Raw genomic sequence first — 17,496 nt, forward strand, 5'->3', positions numbered from 1 at the left:
GTACATCGACTCACCCATGCCATAGGAACATGGAATTTCCATCACTGCCTGTGCAGGGCTGTAAATGAGAGATGCGCACCCACTCCTCAATGCTCATTTGAAGAGGGGAAATCCCTTGACCTTTCGTCACGTAAGTGGCGTAACAATTGTTTGCGTCTTGCCTTCAATTAATCGAGGTGGACTCGCCTCTCTCGTATTCGCAAACTGCAGTCGCCCCCTGCTCGCAACATCCTACTCTCCGCAGCGCGCCGCAGTGGCATCAAAAGGGCAGGGCCTCGCGCTTGCTCGCGGGCCTTGTTAGCGATCCCACGAGACTTCACAGAGGAGCGAGTCAGAATACCACCGCTGCCGCGGTCAAATTAGCCAGCCATGATAACGAGGGGTGGGGGGGGGGGCAGTTTGTTCCAAAAGCAGCAAGAACAACAAATCCGATGTCTCGCTCTCTCTCTCTCCAAACAAACTGCGTGAAGCCTAACGTGAGCCCTCCCGCTCTTGTTACGGATTTTCATATACAACAAGGAGGTCTCTCTCGTAAACAACGTGCGTCTGTGTGTGTGTGTGTGCGCGCGACTTAATGGAGCTACCCCGTGTAAAGATGTTTGACTCGAGCACTGTGTTGTTGGGGGGCGGGGGGGGTGTGGGACATTACATTTGGTCAGGGATTCATTTCAACCAGGGGTCATGTCTGGGTAGACAACCCGGAAAAAAAATGTACGCGCACCGGCCCACCACGTCCATTAGACCTCTCCCTGCGGCTGGGGCTCTTAGCTGCGTGCCACGTGCTGCAGTCCACCAGCGACCCAGAATATATTCGGTGAGAAAGCGATTGATCGATTTTAAAATGGATTTGTACGCTCGTGATTACGTATGGTAAAATCGCGCCGTTTAGCGTCAATTTAGTCCCACTTTTTATGCTAATTCCACGCACGTGGTAAGCGAATGCCTGCGGTCCGATCGCCCAGACTGCGCTCGATCTCATCATCGCATCTTGGAAGCTAAGTGGGTTTGTGCCTGGATAGTGCTCGGATGGGTGACCATCATTCGTAAAACAGGTCGTTATGGGCTGCCACGGTGCTACGCTATGGGTAGCAGATATCGGTGCAGCAAAATCCCTCGTTGTCCCTTACTCTACTGCAACCTCTATGTTCCCTCCCTTTGCTAGCCCGCACCCACCAGCGTAGTGAAGTGTGGTTAGATCACCCTCGTGACCCACACGGCATGGGCGAGAGGCCCTCATCCAGCAGCGGATTGACATAATTACAAATAACTAATTCGGTTTTCTACCAAGGCAGGGCAAGTGAACCCCAGTAAAATCAATTTTCAGCAATTGCAACCCCGGTAATTTCTGGACACCTCGGGCAGCCCGAGTGTGCCGCGAACACGCAAGGCCTTCGCGGAGCGAGCCTCTTGAGCGTGACGAACCTTCCCAGTGTCCGAGCCTCCGTGTACTCCCCCCCCCCACCACCCCCTTCTCCCCGCGCTCGGGAGGGAGAGCAGCCGGCCGGTTTGCGACGCCGAAAGTTGACAGCATTATTCCAAACGCAACGTAGGTTTGTTCCAGACAGAAATTAGTATGCAGAGGTGAAGCGTGTTAGGGGTCAATTCATTCGGGGGGGGGGGGGGGGGTCACGGCATCTGGACCGCCCGGTACGTACGCAGCAGCAGCAGCAAACCGGTGGCGTGGAAGGAGGAGGAGTTCGTGGTTTTTCTCACAATTAAAATGGAGGTATTCGAAAATATTTACACGAGGAAAATGCCCTGCAGTTTAACACTTTTATCCGCAGCGGCAAATATTTGGTTGCATTGTGATATAAACCCCTTTGCTTTGATGCGCCGGATAAAACATATTTCTGCCTCTGTTGGTGTCTGTGCACGCGCGCGTGTGTGTGTGCGCGTGTGTGTGTGTGCGCGTGCACCTGTTTTTTTTTCTTCTTTTGGCGAGCCAAGAGAGTTGTCTTTCCTGCTTTCATGGAGCACTGCAAAATGAAATATTTATAAAGAGGGGTGTTTCTCTTCGTGTGTAGCGCGCTCACTCTTGAGGAATTTGCAGGCAACTTTTTCTCCCCTCTACAAGGCGCAACAACGTTCGCGAGTTAATTGTTTCGGACGATCGATATATTTATATACGGTCCCGTTGCGAGCTAACGACTCCCGCGCGGTGGTAAAGCCTGCGCAGTATATACCTGCGTATCGGGGAAAAAACAAAAACGGAATGGCTTGCTTGCTCACTTCACCCATCAGGGCTATTGAACAATGCCCTGTGTGTGTGCGTGTGTTGCAGGAGGAAGGTGAACAAGGAATAGATATTGATTCGGAAGACAGTGGCTCCTTCAAGCTGAGAAGAGCTCCGAGTGATATCAGCTCTGTGAGTGATGCAGAAATATCAAATTAAAATGAATGCCCTGTGGAAAAGCCGGGAAGGGGTGGCACTGTTGATTTGTGTTGTAGCGTGTAGTGTTGTTGTTGCCACCACCACTCCAGCTGTCACAACCCTTTTACAATATTTACTGTTTACCGGGAGGTTTAATCGGTGTTTGTGTATCGGATGTTCGATGTTAGCATGGTTAGGGCACGTATTTAAAGCATCGTATTTAATACCCGTGGATTATTATGCTCGGTGTGTAAGTACCCACGGATGTTTACAGAAAACGAGCAAAAATGTAATTGTACGCATCTCTGGGATTCGTGAACCTTTTGTGCGCAATTGTGTAGCAGCGGCCCTTTATTGTTTGCTTCGGGGTTATCGTGCAGGGCTGCACCGCCTGCTCCTATCAGCGAGCGATGGCAGCTGTGGCGATGCGGATACAATGGCGCGCACGCCGCTGGCATGGCATGCGTGCAGCGCCAAAAACTGCTGCGAAAAAATTCAGAGCCGATAAATTATTTTGCGCTGCAATTCAATCGCAAATTGACTCCGTGATTAAAATCGACCGACGGGCGCGATATAACCGCACCACTTATTATCACTGCCGCCGTCACCGTTGTGATTATTATTATTGCTGTTAACGACGATGCTGACGATGATGCTGATGATGTTGACGCAACTAGATCAGCGGAAGCATGATGAGCCTGTACAGCGATGCCGGGGACTACGGAAACGTGGACGTGAAGGGGGAGGTGAACTTCGCCCTCAAGTACGACGACCGCCGCAGCGAGCTGCATGTCTGCGTGGCACAGTGCCGGGACCTGGCGGCCGCTGTTGCCAAGAAGGGGCGCTCGGACCCGTACGTAACCGCGCATGCCCGACACGAGTTGGCGAGTGGGGGCGGTGTGGGTTTGGGGATGTTGGGGGGGGGTTGCCGATCTCACACTGCGAGCATGCTGTGACGGCACGCTCCGTGCCGCGGTTTATGGCGCGGCGAGCGAGCGTTGCGGAGGGGGACGGTGAAGGTTAACGTGCCGGTGCTACGATCCCGACGAGCCACTTTTTTTGACTTGGCAGATAGAGCTGCTGTGGCGTGAACGACCCTCGAGTTTTTGCGAAGCATCCGGCGAGGGGCCTTGGTCGCTCAAAGGGATCTCCAGAAAGTCGCCGTGTGATATCCGCTCTGTGACGCAGGGTCGAAGGCTCTCCGCGAGAGTTCCGAAGGGATTCGTCTCGTGGTGCCATGCAAATCGCGTGGTCAGGATAACGTGGAGGGTGGGCAGTGGGGGGGGGGGAGGGGAGGAAAACAACATTATGAACGAGTTTTTTTTTTTTTGCAAACGGTGTAAAATGACATCTGGTGGGTAAGCTGGAGTGTGCAGATTTATGGACTAATATATCAGTGTTTGAGACCAAAGTGTTTGGCCATGTTTGGGGCTGGTCCCATCAATCCATCATGTTCCATGCATGCCGCAGTACACTCTCGCTAACAGCGATTGGCCCCAGGGTAATGACGATGCTAGCCGGAGAAAAATAGCATTTGAGTGCCTGTGCAGAGCAGCTATGAGACATTACATGCCATACGGATGATGCATTCCATGCCACAACATATGCAAATGTGCACGTAAACAAGGTGATTTGTACCTTATATATTTCAACTCCGCATATTGCAAACACTAGCTTTGCGTGGGTGTGTCCTTTAATTATGCATAGCACCGCGTAATATCTGCACGACAACGATGCACATTTATTCATCGCATGTGCGCGAGCATGTTTCCACAAAACGCCGCTCTGCTCAAGTCCTCCTCCGTTAACTATTTACACGTTGCGTGCAAATGCACTCGCGAAAAAAAAAAGCGAGAGGATGCCTGCTAATGGACACACAGATAACCCTAATGCCGTACGAAGATAAATAATTACAAGTGCTGCGGAAAGTGAGTGTGTGGTGGGGGGGGCAGGAAAAAATTAAAAGCGATTCGACCGTAACGTTGCACGAAAATTTTCACGATTCGCGAGAGAGAGAGAGAGACCATGGCCGTGCGGAATAGGCTGAAGCCAAACTGGGCGGCGTTTAATTGACTCGATTAATTATATCCTCGTCCGTGGCTGGGCATGAGACTCGCAATGTGCAAACTCGCAATAAAGAGGACGGGGAAATATCAGACTTATTTTATGAAGGCAAACGTGCGTTGGGTTCTCCCGAGTCAAAAGGGCACGGTACCCCGCGTGCGAATGAGCTTCTGTAATGAGCCCGAGAAACCACTCCCCCCACCCCCCACCCCCACCCACTTAGCACATCAATTCGGAGAGAAAGTGGCTTTCTTGGGTTGTACCTGTCTCAGAAATGCCAAGCGGCGGAGGCCTTAAAAAGGCCACCGTGGGCAATGAACCAGAAGGTGAAAGAAAGCGGGGCAAGAAGGCCCCCCCCCCACTCCACCGTGTAGATCGGGGCACGAAACACAAAAAAAGCGTGTAACGGATTTAATGAAATTTATTTTTTTGTCTTCTGGCACGATTGCGAGCGAACGTTTTAACGGGAGTAATAAGCGCGTGACAGTCGGGATGTTATATTTTGTTCTCAGGGAACGCTGGCTTTGGTCTCGTCGGCTGCCGACGAATGGCAATGCGTTGACAAAAGGTCTTGCACGGCTGTAAAACGCGTCTGGGGATTATGAGGCCCGGTGCGTGCACGAACGTAAATTCCAAGTTCGCACAGAAGACCCGTGGACCTGAACCGTTGACAGTGCACCAAATGGAGAGAAATGTGAGACAGAGTCTCAGTTTTGATGTTGGCAAGAGTGCCAGCCAGTGGATGTTTCACAAAATGTGATCCACGTCCCGCTAATCTTTAAACGCCAGGCTGGCACACACAGCTTTGTTAACGACTCCAACGGTGATAATTTACTTACCATTAATTTATTCCTAATATGCACAAGTGGGACCTGATGTATGCATTTATTAGCTTGCGCTGCATACGTTTAGCATACATTGCATGCACGGTTCATAAATTTGTGGCATTTATTCTCCATTCTTTGTCCAGTGGAGTATATATTTACATGCATTTGCATGTTTACACCACCTTAATAGATCATCACATACGCACGCCTAATTGCCATCAGTGTTTAATGTACCCCAGTGTAAAACACACAGACACGCAGAGAAGGGTGTGTATTAATCGTTCCCTAAGCCTCAGCATGGGCAAATGATGGTAGGTGCTCGTCATGACTCTGTGCAGTGTCAGATGCTGAAGAAGGAAGGAATGAGCTTCGTATTTGACAGAGGCTGTTTCTGTAAAATAATCTATATATATGTAAAAGGAAAATTTGTGAATATGTGTGTCTGTTCGAAATGTTTAGCATACTTCCCAACATGCAACAAACTTTAAATTTGACATGTTGGTAGCTTCCAGACTGTACACAATGGAAAAAGTATAAAAATAGACTTTTGTATTTTTTTTGGGGGGGGGAGCGCAATAATAGATGTAATATATTGCACGGCAAGTGAGCGGTGACGTCACACCTGTGATGTCACCCGTATGCGTCAGCGTCACGCAGTGTGCCTGCTGACGTCACGCATCCCCCCCCCCACACCCTCCGCGTAGGCCGTGTATTAATCCAAGACAAGAATCCCGGGCGAAGCCGGGTAGTAAAGCTAGTTCATTTATATATGCATGTCTTAGTGGGGTTCTGCACAATGAGAAACACCTGCCGTAGAACACAACTTTAAGCACATGCCTTACGAACACAAAGCACTCCGACGCACGACGAGCAACACACTCCTTGCTAACGCAGAGCACACTGATACACACCTCCGATTGGCGCGGTTGGCTCAATGTGCATACGCAGCGTGCCTTAACAACGTCGCGCGGACGAGAGGCGTGGACGTGTGACCTCTCTTTGCGTTGTGGCCGCAGTGACCTCTCTTTGTGTTGTGGCCACGGTGACCTCTCTTTGTGTTGTGGCCGCGGTGACCTCCCTTTGTGTTGTGGCTGCGGTGACCTCTTTGTGTTGTGGCCACGGTGACCTCCCTTTGTGTTGTGGCTGCGGTGACCTCTCTTTGTGTTGTGGCCGCGGTGACCTCTTTGTGTTGTGGCCACGGTGACCTCTCTTTGTGTTGTGGCCGCGGTGACCTCCATTTGTGTTGTGGCCGCGGTGACCTCCCTTTGTGTTGTGGCTGCGGTGACCTCTCATTGTGTTGTGGCCGCGGTGACCTCTCTTTGTGTTGTGGCCACGGTGACCTCCCTTTGTGTTGTGGCTGCGGTGACCTCTCTTTGTGTTGTGGCCGCGGTGACCTCTTTGTGTTGTGGCCACGGTGACCTCTCTTTGTGTTGTGGCCGTGGTGACCTCCATTTGTGTTGTGGCCGCGGTGACCTCCCTTTGTGTTGTGGCTGCGGTGACCTCTCTTTGTGTTGTGGCCGCGGTGACCTCTCTTTGTGTTGTGGCCACGGTGACCTCCCTTTGTGTTGTGGCTGCGGTGACCTCTCTTTGTGTTGTGGCCGCGGTGACCTCTTTGTGTTGTGGCCACGGTGACCTCTCTTTGTGTTGTGGCCACGGTGATCTCCCTTTGTGTTGTGGCCGCGGTGACCTCTCTTTGTGTTGTGGCCACGGTGACCTCTCTTTGTGTTGTGGCCACGGTGACCTCTCTTTGTGTTGTGGCCGCGGTGACCTCTCTTTGTGTTGTGGCCGCGGTGACCTCTCTTTGTGTTGTGGCCACGGTGACCTCTCTTTGTGTTGTGGCCACGGTGACCTCTCATTGTGTTGTGGCCACGGTGACCTCTCTTTGTGTTGTGGCCACGGTGACCTCTCTTTGTGTTGTGGCCGTGGCGACCTTGGTTGCCCTCTTTGGGCTGGAGGGAAAGTGGGGGGCAAGGGGACCATGGAGACCCAGTGGTCTTGATTATCGGGGGAGGAGGGGGGCCTGCGCCATACCAACCACTGCCCCTCAGGCGATGGACGCGTACGATAGTTAAGTTGGGAGACTTCTCCGGTACCTGTCGTGTGCCCGACGTGGGCAAAGGAGTTCGTTTGGAGCGAGTGCCGCGTGACGCCTCCTTCCCCCGCCCTCCCGCGCAGGTATGTGAAGACGTACCTCCTGCCAGACAAGTCCAGGCAGAGCAAGAAAAAGACGGGCATACGCAAAAACAACCTCAACCCCGTTTACAACGAGATCCTCAAGGTGAGGACGCGGGCGTTCGCAGCGCCAGCCGCGTTGCGTCCCCCACCCGTCCGTCCGTCCCATGCCTGATCCATCTCCGCGTGTCCCCAGAGCCCCGTTTGTTCTCCTGGTACGGAGCGGCGTTCTTCTCGGTGTGCGATTCGAGACGTGCGTTTGTCGGAATATTTCTTTGTACCGGAGGAATCCGATGAGCTGCAAAGTAATTTTTCGCAGATCTCCAGGATAGGGGGGGGGGGGGGTGGTCTGGTGGTTCTCAGAGTGTTGTTCCCCGGCGGTCCTCCAGGCAGTCAGCGGGGCTGTGATGCAATCGCAGCTGGATCTGGACAATAGCGACGTTTTGTGATACCTTCTGTTTCGGACATTCATATTTGACTTATGATGTTTTTTTTTTTAAGTTGGGTAAACGACCCTGATTAAACTACCCTAACTATGATTAAACTACCCTAACACTAACATCTAATGCCTCCTCCCCCCTCTGCCCCCCTCCCCAAAGCAAAAAAAACCTTCTAGTTGCGTTATCTTTTTTTTCCCCAGTAATATGACTCATTTAGAATGAGTGGCATTTAGAGAGATCAGTGAATGTGTTTCATCACCAGCGGTTGGGGGTCTGGCATGTACGTGGAAACGTTTGCATCGCCTGAGTGGTCCGCGGGCCAAAACATAGTTTGACAAACACTGGTTTAGAGTGTTTTGGCTGCTGCTATAAATTTCCTACGCGATAAGCCACTTGGTTGAGCCGTCATTTGTGGCCAGGTCGCTTCTAAAAAGAGAAAGAGCTACACATCTCAAGTAGGGCTTACCTGGAAAAGTGTCGTCTCCACGTGACAACATTTGCATAGCACATACCTGCAATGAAGGTTCCGGAATGGATTATTCACTCGCGCTACCCTAGAAGGCGACAAAAAAATACCCTTCTTCATGGCACAAAGGGTACATCTTAATTGACTTGCCATGTGCTATGGAGAAGGGCCATTGCCTGAAACGTCGCCTATTACGTTTCCTTTGACGGCCATGGCGTTATTAACAAACTTTTTATTCGTGCTTCTTTGGCCCCCCACTGCCAACGGAAGACAAGCTTGTAACTAAAGCTTGTCATCCTTCTACATTCCTTCGTCTCGTTTTGATACGAGCACATGCACACCCTCGGAACGCAGCCGAGCGAATGGGCCCGCTGAAGAGATGGAGCGTTTGGATCGGCTCGTGCGCGGGTGCTGTGTGGATTATTATATCGCAGTGATCGTGCGATATGGCAGCGGATGGAGGAGGCCTTCGTCCAGCAGTGGAATAACCATGTCTGACGGGACAATTATAATCTCTTAATCTAGTAGTGCAGCAAAACCCCATTGTTGTACTATACTTTAATGTTGCCACGTGAATGCTGCCTACCTTCGCCAAACCCACACTGACCAGCGTGGTGAAGTATGGCCATACAGTACCGATGACTGTCACGGCATGGGGAGGCCTTCGTGCAGCAGCAGATGGACAGAAAGCTGCACATTTTCATATTACGCCAATATAGTTAGTCGATGGGCCCAGAGTGGAGATTATGTTTTCGATACAGCATCGTATTCTCGGTCGCCAAACCTACCAGTGTGGCCGACCGTTCACTCGCAACAACTCCTGCGATCCAAAGCGCGGCCCTCATCCAGCAGTGAATCAACATGGGGGGGAGGGTTGTACACGCACGGACGTAACATGGCTGTCATGGCAACGCGGTACCGTATTCTCAGGTTTTTTCGGTAAAGTCACGTAGGTAAAACATTAAAAGTAATGAAAGTAAAATAAAACAAAACAAAAATAAAAATAAAATTCACGACGTTTCGGAGGCAACACAAGTCTCCGTCATCAGGTGGGACCGTCACAGCCAGATTAGCTGCATCAAGTGAAGCAATGATTCAAAATGTAATCCCTTATAAGCAAGTTGAAGGGGGGGAGGAGAGGGGGGGGGAGTTCATCAGAATGTGGTAGCCAATGAATGGAACGTATCGGGAGGGAGGGGGGTGGGAGGGGGAGGGAGCCAACAAAACATTTGGCGACGGCTTGGACGCGGCTGCTGCGCACGCCAACACAATGGGCAGAAAGGGGGGAGGGGAGGTCTGATACACATGATAGAACAAAGGAACGAAAATGCCCATGTTTATACCAATGCAGGCTGAAAAATGAAGAGAGTACTGTTAAAAATAACTGGGGATGTTAACACTCGGTGAAGTAAATTAAAATAGTGCCTGTCAGATAAGATGGTCCAAAAAGTGTAATTAAGTCTTTTTTGCGTGGTTAATAACATCTTTCCAGTGATTACTGAGTTTGTACCCATCATCACGGTTGAAATTATGTCTGTTGTTATTAACCACGCAAAAAAGACTTAATTACACTTTTTGGACCATCTTATCTGACAGGCACTATTTTAATTTACTTCACCGAGTGTTAACATCCCCAGTTATTTTTAACAGTACTCTCTTCATTTTTCAGCCTGCATTGGTATAAACATGGGCATTTTCGTTCCTTTGTTCTATCATGTGTATCAGACCTCCCCTCCCCCCTTTCTGCCCATTGTGTTGGCGTGCGCAGCAGCCGCGTCCAAGCCGTCGCCAAATGTTTTGTTGGCTCCCTCCCCCTCCCACCCCCCTCCCTCCCGATACGTTCCATTCATTGGCTACCACATTCTGATGAACTCCCCCCCCCTCTCCTCCCCCCCTTCAACTTGCTTATAAGGGATTACATTTTGAATCATTGCTTCACTTGATGCAGCTAATCTGGCTGTGACGGTCCCACCTGATGACGGAGACTTGTGTTGCCTCCGAAACGTCGTGAATTTTATTTTTATTTTTGTTTTGTTTTATTTTACTTTCATTACTTTTAATGTTTTACCTACGTGACTTTACCGAAAAAACCTGAGAATATGAGTCATTGCAGTCACGAAAGCTTCAAATCTAGAATTAACGCGGTACCGGTGGTTGTGTAAGAAATACTTTCATTTTCGTGGAGAGAGGTAATGATTGTTTGCTATTTATAATTTTTATTCTCCACAACGATGCTGATGATTATGTTGCGTTGTCTATTGCTACACAATTGCGTTGAACTGTGACCCAGTAGCTTAAGGGGAGGAGAGAGGTCCTTGCCCGTAAAATTGGTGGATCACCAGCATTGATGCAAGCGAGCTGATGAGATGCTGCGTGTCGCAACCCATCCAGAGTTTACTTTTCTTGAAACGATGCTGCTGAAAGTCCACTACAACAGTCCCTGAAGCAGCCGTGTGCCGGCTGGTTGGTTGTGTAAGAAACACTTGTTTTATCTGTTGATGCGGAAAGGCGGATATGTAAAGGAGGAGTCGTATTGTCTGCTTATTTATTCGCTCATGCCATTGCTGCGCTTGCGTTTTAACGCTGTTGGCGTGGGCGTATGCGTGCGTGCGCGTGTGCAGTACAAGATTCCGGCGCGCGAGTTGCAGTCTCGCGTGCTCAACCTGTCCGTGTGGCACAATGACAAGTTTGGAAAGAACAGCTTCCTGGGCGAGGTGGAGATGGAGCTGTCCACCTGGGACTGGGGAAACACCGCCTACAACTGGTTTGACCTGCAGCCCAGGGTCAGTTGAAAGCTGCTACACACGCAAAATGCAAACAGGGAGGGCGGCAGCATCCTCCACACGCCGTATTACGCCCGACGGGGGTCTCCAATCCACGCGCGCATTTTTGACGTCTCTCTGCCTCTCCACCTGTGCCGTTTGTCGGCTTCGGCTTCCCCGAGGTCGACGCTCAACGTGTGGCCGGCACTTGGCATTGACAAACGCTGATCGTGACATAGCCCTTGCCGAGCCCGACCCCCTTCGTGTCATCGCAACCGTCGCGTTCGTGTTCGTCTGGGTGATGTGGCCGAGCGGTCGCGCGTTTGCCACTTGTCGCAGATGTTCGCACCTCGAGACCCACGGTTGCCAAATTGGAAAATGACCCCCCCCCCCCCCACCTTACTGGCAAACAAATGTCCATTTTGCGGGCCAGGTGCTGAGTTACGCTGTGCTGCACAGGGACAGCTGCCACTTGGTGTGCCCCTTTTTTACGTGTTAAGATGAGATTGGATGTGAAGCACTCCAAGACATCCCCAGCATTAAAGGCGCTCGATCAATAATAACAATCTTAATTTTAGAACTTTCGTGACTGCAGGAATTATTATTTGTTTCTTTCGGTTAAGTCACGTCTAAAGACGGTTAAGTCACGTCTAAAGACGTGACTTAACCGAAAGAAACAAATAACAATAATAACAAATCATACTCGTAATTCCATTGTTATTAACCATAAAAAATATGCGCCATCTGCTTCGGCGGAAAGTTATTTGAAAAATAGTAACACGTCATGATCCAAATGTTGCCACATAAAAAAAAAAGATGACCAGCAAATTACCCAATTGGGAACACGCACAGCAACGTTGACCCCTTCCTGAGACTCGGTGAAGCTTTCCCGTCTATGTAAATATTGTAGATGTACTCACTCACAGTATTGCTCTGGCCCTTCTGCCTTTTATTTTCCCAAGGGGGTGCCCGTGAGCATCTCGCGATACGTGTGCCGTTTGCCTACTTCCTCTCTCATCACTAATTGCAACATTGTTCCGTGGCTTCGTAGTATTTTTACCACTTCTTTGGTAATCATTTTCTTTCTCCACCCTCTGCTGAAACGCCTCCTTAAACGCCACTATCTCAAACGCCTCTATCCTTCGCATTGTATCCTTTTTCCAGCGCCCAAATCTCACGTCCGTCCCACCCGTAAGTGCCACCATCTAAACCAGGGTGGCCCTTCACAATTCTTTCCGAATGGCTTTCCTTATTGTCCACTCCGGCGTCAGCCGAGCGTGCAACCGGCGAGTGGTTGCGCGGCGGGTTTTGTTTTCCCACCGTCCATTGCGTTATTCGGCAATTACAAATTATAGAGCAAGGTAACGAGTTCCACGGCCCCCCCCCCCCCCCCCAGGGCCCTCTCTCAGGTGCCGCTGACGGGCAACCCTTTTCACGGCCCCCATGCAGGATAGAGCCAAGGAGGGATAACCACGGTTGATGGTTTCATTCCCCCCCGGTGCTCCCATAGTGCGGCAATGGGTGCTCATTTCAAGCCCAGTCAATCTGGGTGGAAGGCCCTCACCCGGCGCGGAGGTCAATTGAAAACATTGAAATTCAGTCCTCGGAGGCTGCGATTGCACACGGATCAGTTGCGCCGAGGCGCATTGCTCTGCGTGACCCCCCACCCACCCTCTCCGCCCCATCCATGGAAGGCCGCGTGCAGTGCACAACATTACACTAAGTTGCTCCGTGGTGCTCCACTGTTGCGCGTGTAAAAGGTAAAGGTGCAGCCCTGCAGTTCTATGTATGTACGTTGAACCTCTTTCACACCCTACGTAGCCAACCGTGCTCATCAGAGGTGCGGGGAAAGGAATGAGTTTTCAATATAGATTTAAAAGTGCATGGCTCCAGTGGCTTCCTAATATCGGAAGGAAGAGCATTCCAGACGGCCGCAGAAGCGCACCTAAAAGCACCCAATGCGGTGACCGTCTTTGTTCGACGGTTAGACACAAGCCGCTGCGAGGATGACTGGAGTTTGCTTGATGGTTTGTGCTTTTTGACGAGATCAGGAAGGAATTGTGGTTCATTTGTGGCAAGCACTTTGCGTGCAATTCTTTGCTCATTCCACTGCTGGCCGAAGCGCTTCCACTGAGCTCTCCAGAGATGATCTTTTTCCCCTACTCTTCCATGATGACCAGACATCGTAGGTGCGCGAGTACCCACACTTTAACCCACCACATGCGACCTCCCAATCGACTGGTGTAGCCTTCGTCTTCATGTGTAGATTTAATGTGCTCATGTAGCAAACTCACCTTTTCTCGTGAGCTCTCCAGCCTGGTTGTACTCGCAGAACGAAGCACGTGACACCGACACAAGATCATCTTGTCAGACCCCAACCGTCAAACAACATTTTTTTCACGTTGTTGTACCCATTTGCACTGCTGCTGGGTGGACAGAGGTGGAGAGATTTAAGAAACTAGCAGCACTGCTGTCAACTGTTGCACTGGCAGATCGAATCGAACCGGTGACCTCTGGATGTCAAGCCCAGCGCACTAACTGTTACGCGTTAAATCCGTGCTGGTGACAGTCTCGTCCGCACAATGGCCCATAAATCTCACCGCGTCCTTTCAAGCCGTTATCCCCGAGGCCACCAGGTACACCGGAGTACAGAAACACAGCCACAAAACGATCAACATGGCCCTGCAGAGACTGAGCTCGTAGCGACACATCTGCCCGAACCTCGACACGAATGTGTAAATAAAGTGACACATTAATTAAAACGGAGCCCACTCGAGGCTAAATGTCATTGCAGGAGGCGCCGACGAGAAATGATTTATGAAGGTGTGTGTGTGTGTGTGCATGCGCACGCGTGCGCATGTGGGTGTGAATGCGCACCACTCGTCCACTAATGAAAGACTCGGCTCTCCTCAACGTGTCGTGTGTCGTAATCACAGTTTACTCCACGAGCCAGCTGCCAGAACAATAGCAGTAATTAAGCTGAAGGGACTTGGAAACAACAACTCGAAGTGGTCGGTATCGTCGCACCCCAACTGCTTGGCATAACAACAATGACTGCGCGCAGCACACGAAAGCTGCGTTACAAAATGTGCCTGGTGGGGGAGGGACGCAAGAGGCTTCCGCTCCAGTTGTTTGGGACGTGCCACGTGTTTGCGCAGGCCGCGCCGCATGTTCATTTCCTGGCCTCGTTTGCGGCTTCGTCGATCGCATTACCGAAGGGGGGGGGACCGAATGTGAACAACGCTGCCTCTTTCTCACTCGCGCACGAATTCAATTAGTCGCGCGAGGGCCCAGAGAAGGAATAAAGTGTGCGGAGCGCAGCATCTCTCGCTCCACATGGAAACCCGCGCCTTGCCACTGCTCCCTGTGGTAATTAATTCTCAACGTGCTTTAGCCTAATTACCACAATTAATGCCGTTGCTCGAGCAGTCCTTAGCTGGAGTGCCTTAATGGCGTAACGTTGCTTAAAATCCAGTCACGCTGCTGAAGCGGAGGGCCTTCTCCGAGTGGCTGTAAATCACGTGCCAAGAATGAGCCATCTGTACGTCTGTGTTAAGTCTAATCCCACTTGGAGGTGATGGCAATTATACGTCTACAGCACATATACCGCATAAATGGATACTATTAATACAATTATATTATCAAAAGTAGTAAAAACTTTATAGGATGCGGCATTCGATTTTTCAAAGTACTGGTGTTTTTATAACACGATTTAATTTCGTGGTTTAATGATGCCCAACTGATTATATTTTTCATATTTAATTTTACTCTCGGTAAATCTGCCTTCCCGACGGTGTTATTGGTGGGATGACGCTGTCCCCAGAAAGGCGGCGACGCCTCTTGGCGCCCGAGCGATCTGCCGCACCCATTCGTCGTAGAGAACAACGCCCCCGCGTTCTCACTGCGTAAACGGGAGGCACGCTTTGCGCTACGAAAGCCGACTCGCCCGACTTCGATCCCCGACCCATTGCTAACATCAGTTGGCGAGTGAGATCCAAAAACTGGCTCTGGGCTCCCCCGCCCACCAATCACTTCACCAACCTGGCCTGGCCCGTGTGGTGAAGGCTCGTCAAACAAGAGGGGGGTCACAGCAGGCCTTCGTCCGGCAGTGGATTAAAACGGACGGGCTGCACGTCTACATTCACAATAGTTACCACTGCTGCTGATATTGCTATTTTGTTGCGCAATATGCCACCGCAAGTTTTCTTCTTTAGTTAATTTAAATGTTTTTGAAAGAGGCAAACGCAGGGTAATTATATTATTACAGGCGTGGGTAATCCCTATTAACCACCTTTTCTGGCTTCATTTTTCGTGTGGAAATTGACAAATCTATTTACAGATTGTCAAGACATGCCACTGCAGAGTACTGAAGTGTGGAGTGGTGGTTAAAAGCTCTCCGAAGTGTTTTCTTCCGGTTGTACTGCGCATTGGTCGGTTTAATGGCTGACGATTAGCTCGACGGCCTCGGGGCTTTTTTCTTCGAGTTCCTGAAGAAATGTCCCTGTAGAAGCTCCCTGCACAACGAGTGAAACGTCCGACATCGAACCGAAACGCGCGGTGCAAACCGAAAGCACATCGGCAGAGCTGTGCAGCGCAACTGCAAAAACCAACGCAGTAGTGGTTAATGTACGTGCTTTTGAAACCTCTAATCGAGCGAACGCTGTGATGTGTTTTCTGTTTCACAGGTGCACATTTCTCAAGAAGATCTAACGAGCAGGGGCTATCTGAACCTGGCCCTGAAATTCATTCCGGCCAACTCTGTGGGTAAGTAGGATTTTTTTGCCCTTCGCGCCTGCAAGATGCGATATTCGTACGATGAATTTGAAGACAACGCTCGTAACGAAAGAGGGTGTCTCGTGCCTGTGAAACAGCACCTCCCGGAGGCAAAGACTCGATGGGTCACACGCACAGATTTGTGAAACTCTTGCCGCCCCACTCCGCTGGGCTGCAAGATGATCAGGTGGCAGTACAGCAAGTAGGGCTCGTGAAAGCCACCTGTGTTTGTGGATCCTTTGTGCAAAATATTCTGGGATGTGCGGGGTGTTTTTTTATGTTACTCTCTAGTTTCTTCAAACTTGCAATAACAAAAAAAACATCCAAATGCCAGGACCCTCGTGATAAGAGTCTTGAGACTCAGCAAGGCCTTCTTGGCTAATGAAGTTAAGGAAATTAGTTTTGTCATCCCAATGCAGTGCAGTCCTAGTGAAGCAAAATAATTCTAGTCGGTGAGCATTTCTGGATGTACATGAAACTATTTAAAAATGTATGCACAGTTGAAACTGCAATAGAGGAAGAAACTTGTGAGCAAGTTTCTTAAATTTCCCCGCCTCTGTCCACTCAGTAGTATAAATGGGTAAAGCACAGTCAGTGGAATGGCAGGTCATGTGTGGTGGGGTAAACGGTGGGTACTCCCACTTCTTGAAATATGTCCGACCTAGTGTGGAAGAGTAGGCCAAATACCCTCTTAGACATGCTCTCATGAGCATCCTCTGTTGGAGACGGCCTTCCGCCAGCAGTGGTGAGCAAGTAATTACGGGGCTTCGTCTTTACCCATGACACAGTTTGTATTTATATAGTCTTAATGTGACTGCGTCTCTACAGACGCTGTAAAAACAGGGTGTAAAACAACGAATTTGACAAACAGAGGGATGCCGGTTGTGTGGTAAGAGGTGCTGTTTTAGGATCTTCGATTTAGGATAATCGATTTGAAAAGCCAGTCGGTGAGGGGCCAGGCATGTCACGAGTGCAGCTGGCATTGAAATAAAATAAAAATAATTTTTCCTCTTTATAAACATGGCACTGCATTTTGTGTGTTTAGTTTGTTGTCGTTCCCCCACACCTCTAATTTAATTAGCATGTTTGGCTACTTGGGGTGCGAAAGAAGTTCAACATGGGACCTTTTTTTTGCCAGTATCAAAGTATGAAAACGTAAGAATAGGTTTTACCCTTGCCAAACAGAAACCTTTTGCAAGGAATCAAGTCTGCATTAACCACACGTACTTGTGGTGAACATGTAAACAAACATGCTCTGATAATTAATAATATTTGCATTGTCTTTGAAACTGATTGGCCTACACCAGAGACGGCCTCCTTTTAGGGCCTTGTCTCACCAGTGCCAGGCCAGAGAACGCCAAAAGGCGAACAGCACAAACACAATGCACGTTCAGAGCATTTATTAGTTCAACATCCACACATACACACACATACGTACACATACAACAACAACCGCCATTCGCCACTAAGTGGCGGTGACGTCACCACGACACTTGTGCCAGGCCATGTGCGCCTTGAGACCACGTGAAGTGTCGAACGCCCACTGGCAGGTCACGGGGCAGACCCAGGTGCCACGGGTCGACTAACTGAGATGACCGAGACACACACATACACATACACA

General features: G+C 50.1%; 1 protein-coding gene across 8 annotated transcripts in view; it reads left to right on the forward strand.

Annotated features, from left to right (window-relative positions):
- SYTL2 (synaptotagmin like 2) overlaps positions 1–17,496 on the forward strand; it is an 81,177-nt gene that overhangs the window by 54,579 nt on the left and 9,102 nt on the right. For all 8 annotated transcript variants that reach the window (XM_078877279.1, XM_078877280.1, XM_078877283.1 and 5 more), the window contains 5 exons: positions 2,282–2,365; positions 3,049–3,224; positions 7,438–7,540; positions 10,962–11,123; positions 15,788–15,866. In XM_078877279.1, coding sequence (XP_078733405.1) covers positions 2,282–2,365; positions 3,049–3,224; positions 7,438–7,540; positions 10,962–11,123; positions 15,788–15,866 — 604 coding nt within the window. The remainder of the gene's footprint in view (positions 1–2,281; positions 2,366–3,048; positions 3,225–7,437; positions 7,541–10,961; positions 11,124–15,787; positions 15,867–17,496) is intronic.

The sequence above is a fragment of the Lampetra fluviatilis genome, chromosome 47 (genome assembly GCF_964198595.1).
Source record: "Lampetra fluviatilis chromosome 47, kcLamFluv1.1, whole genome shotgun sequence".
In the NCBI taxonomy this organism is placed as follows: domain Eukaryota; kingdom Metazoa; phylum Chordata; class Hyperoartia; order Petromyzontiformes; family Petromyzontidae; genus Lampetra; species Lampetra fluviatilis.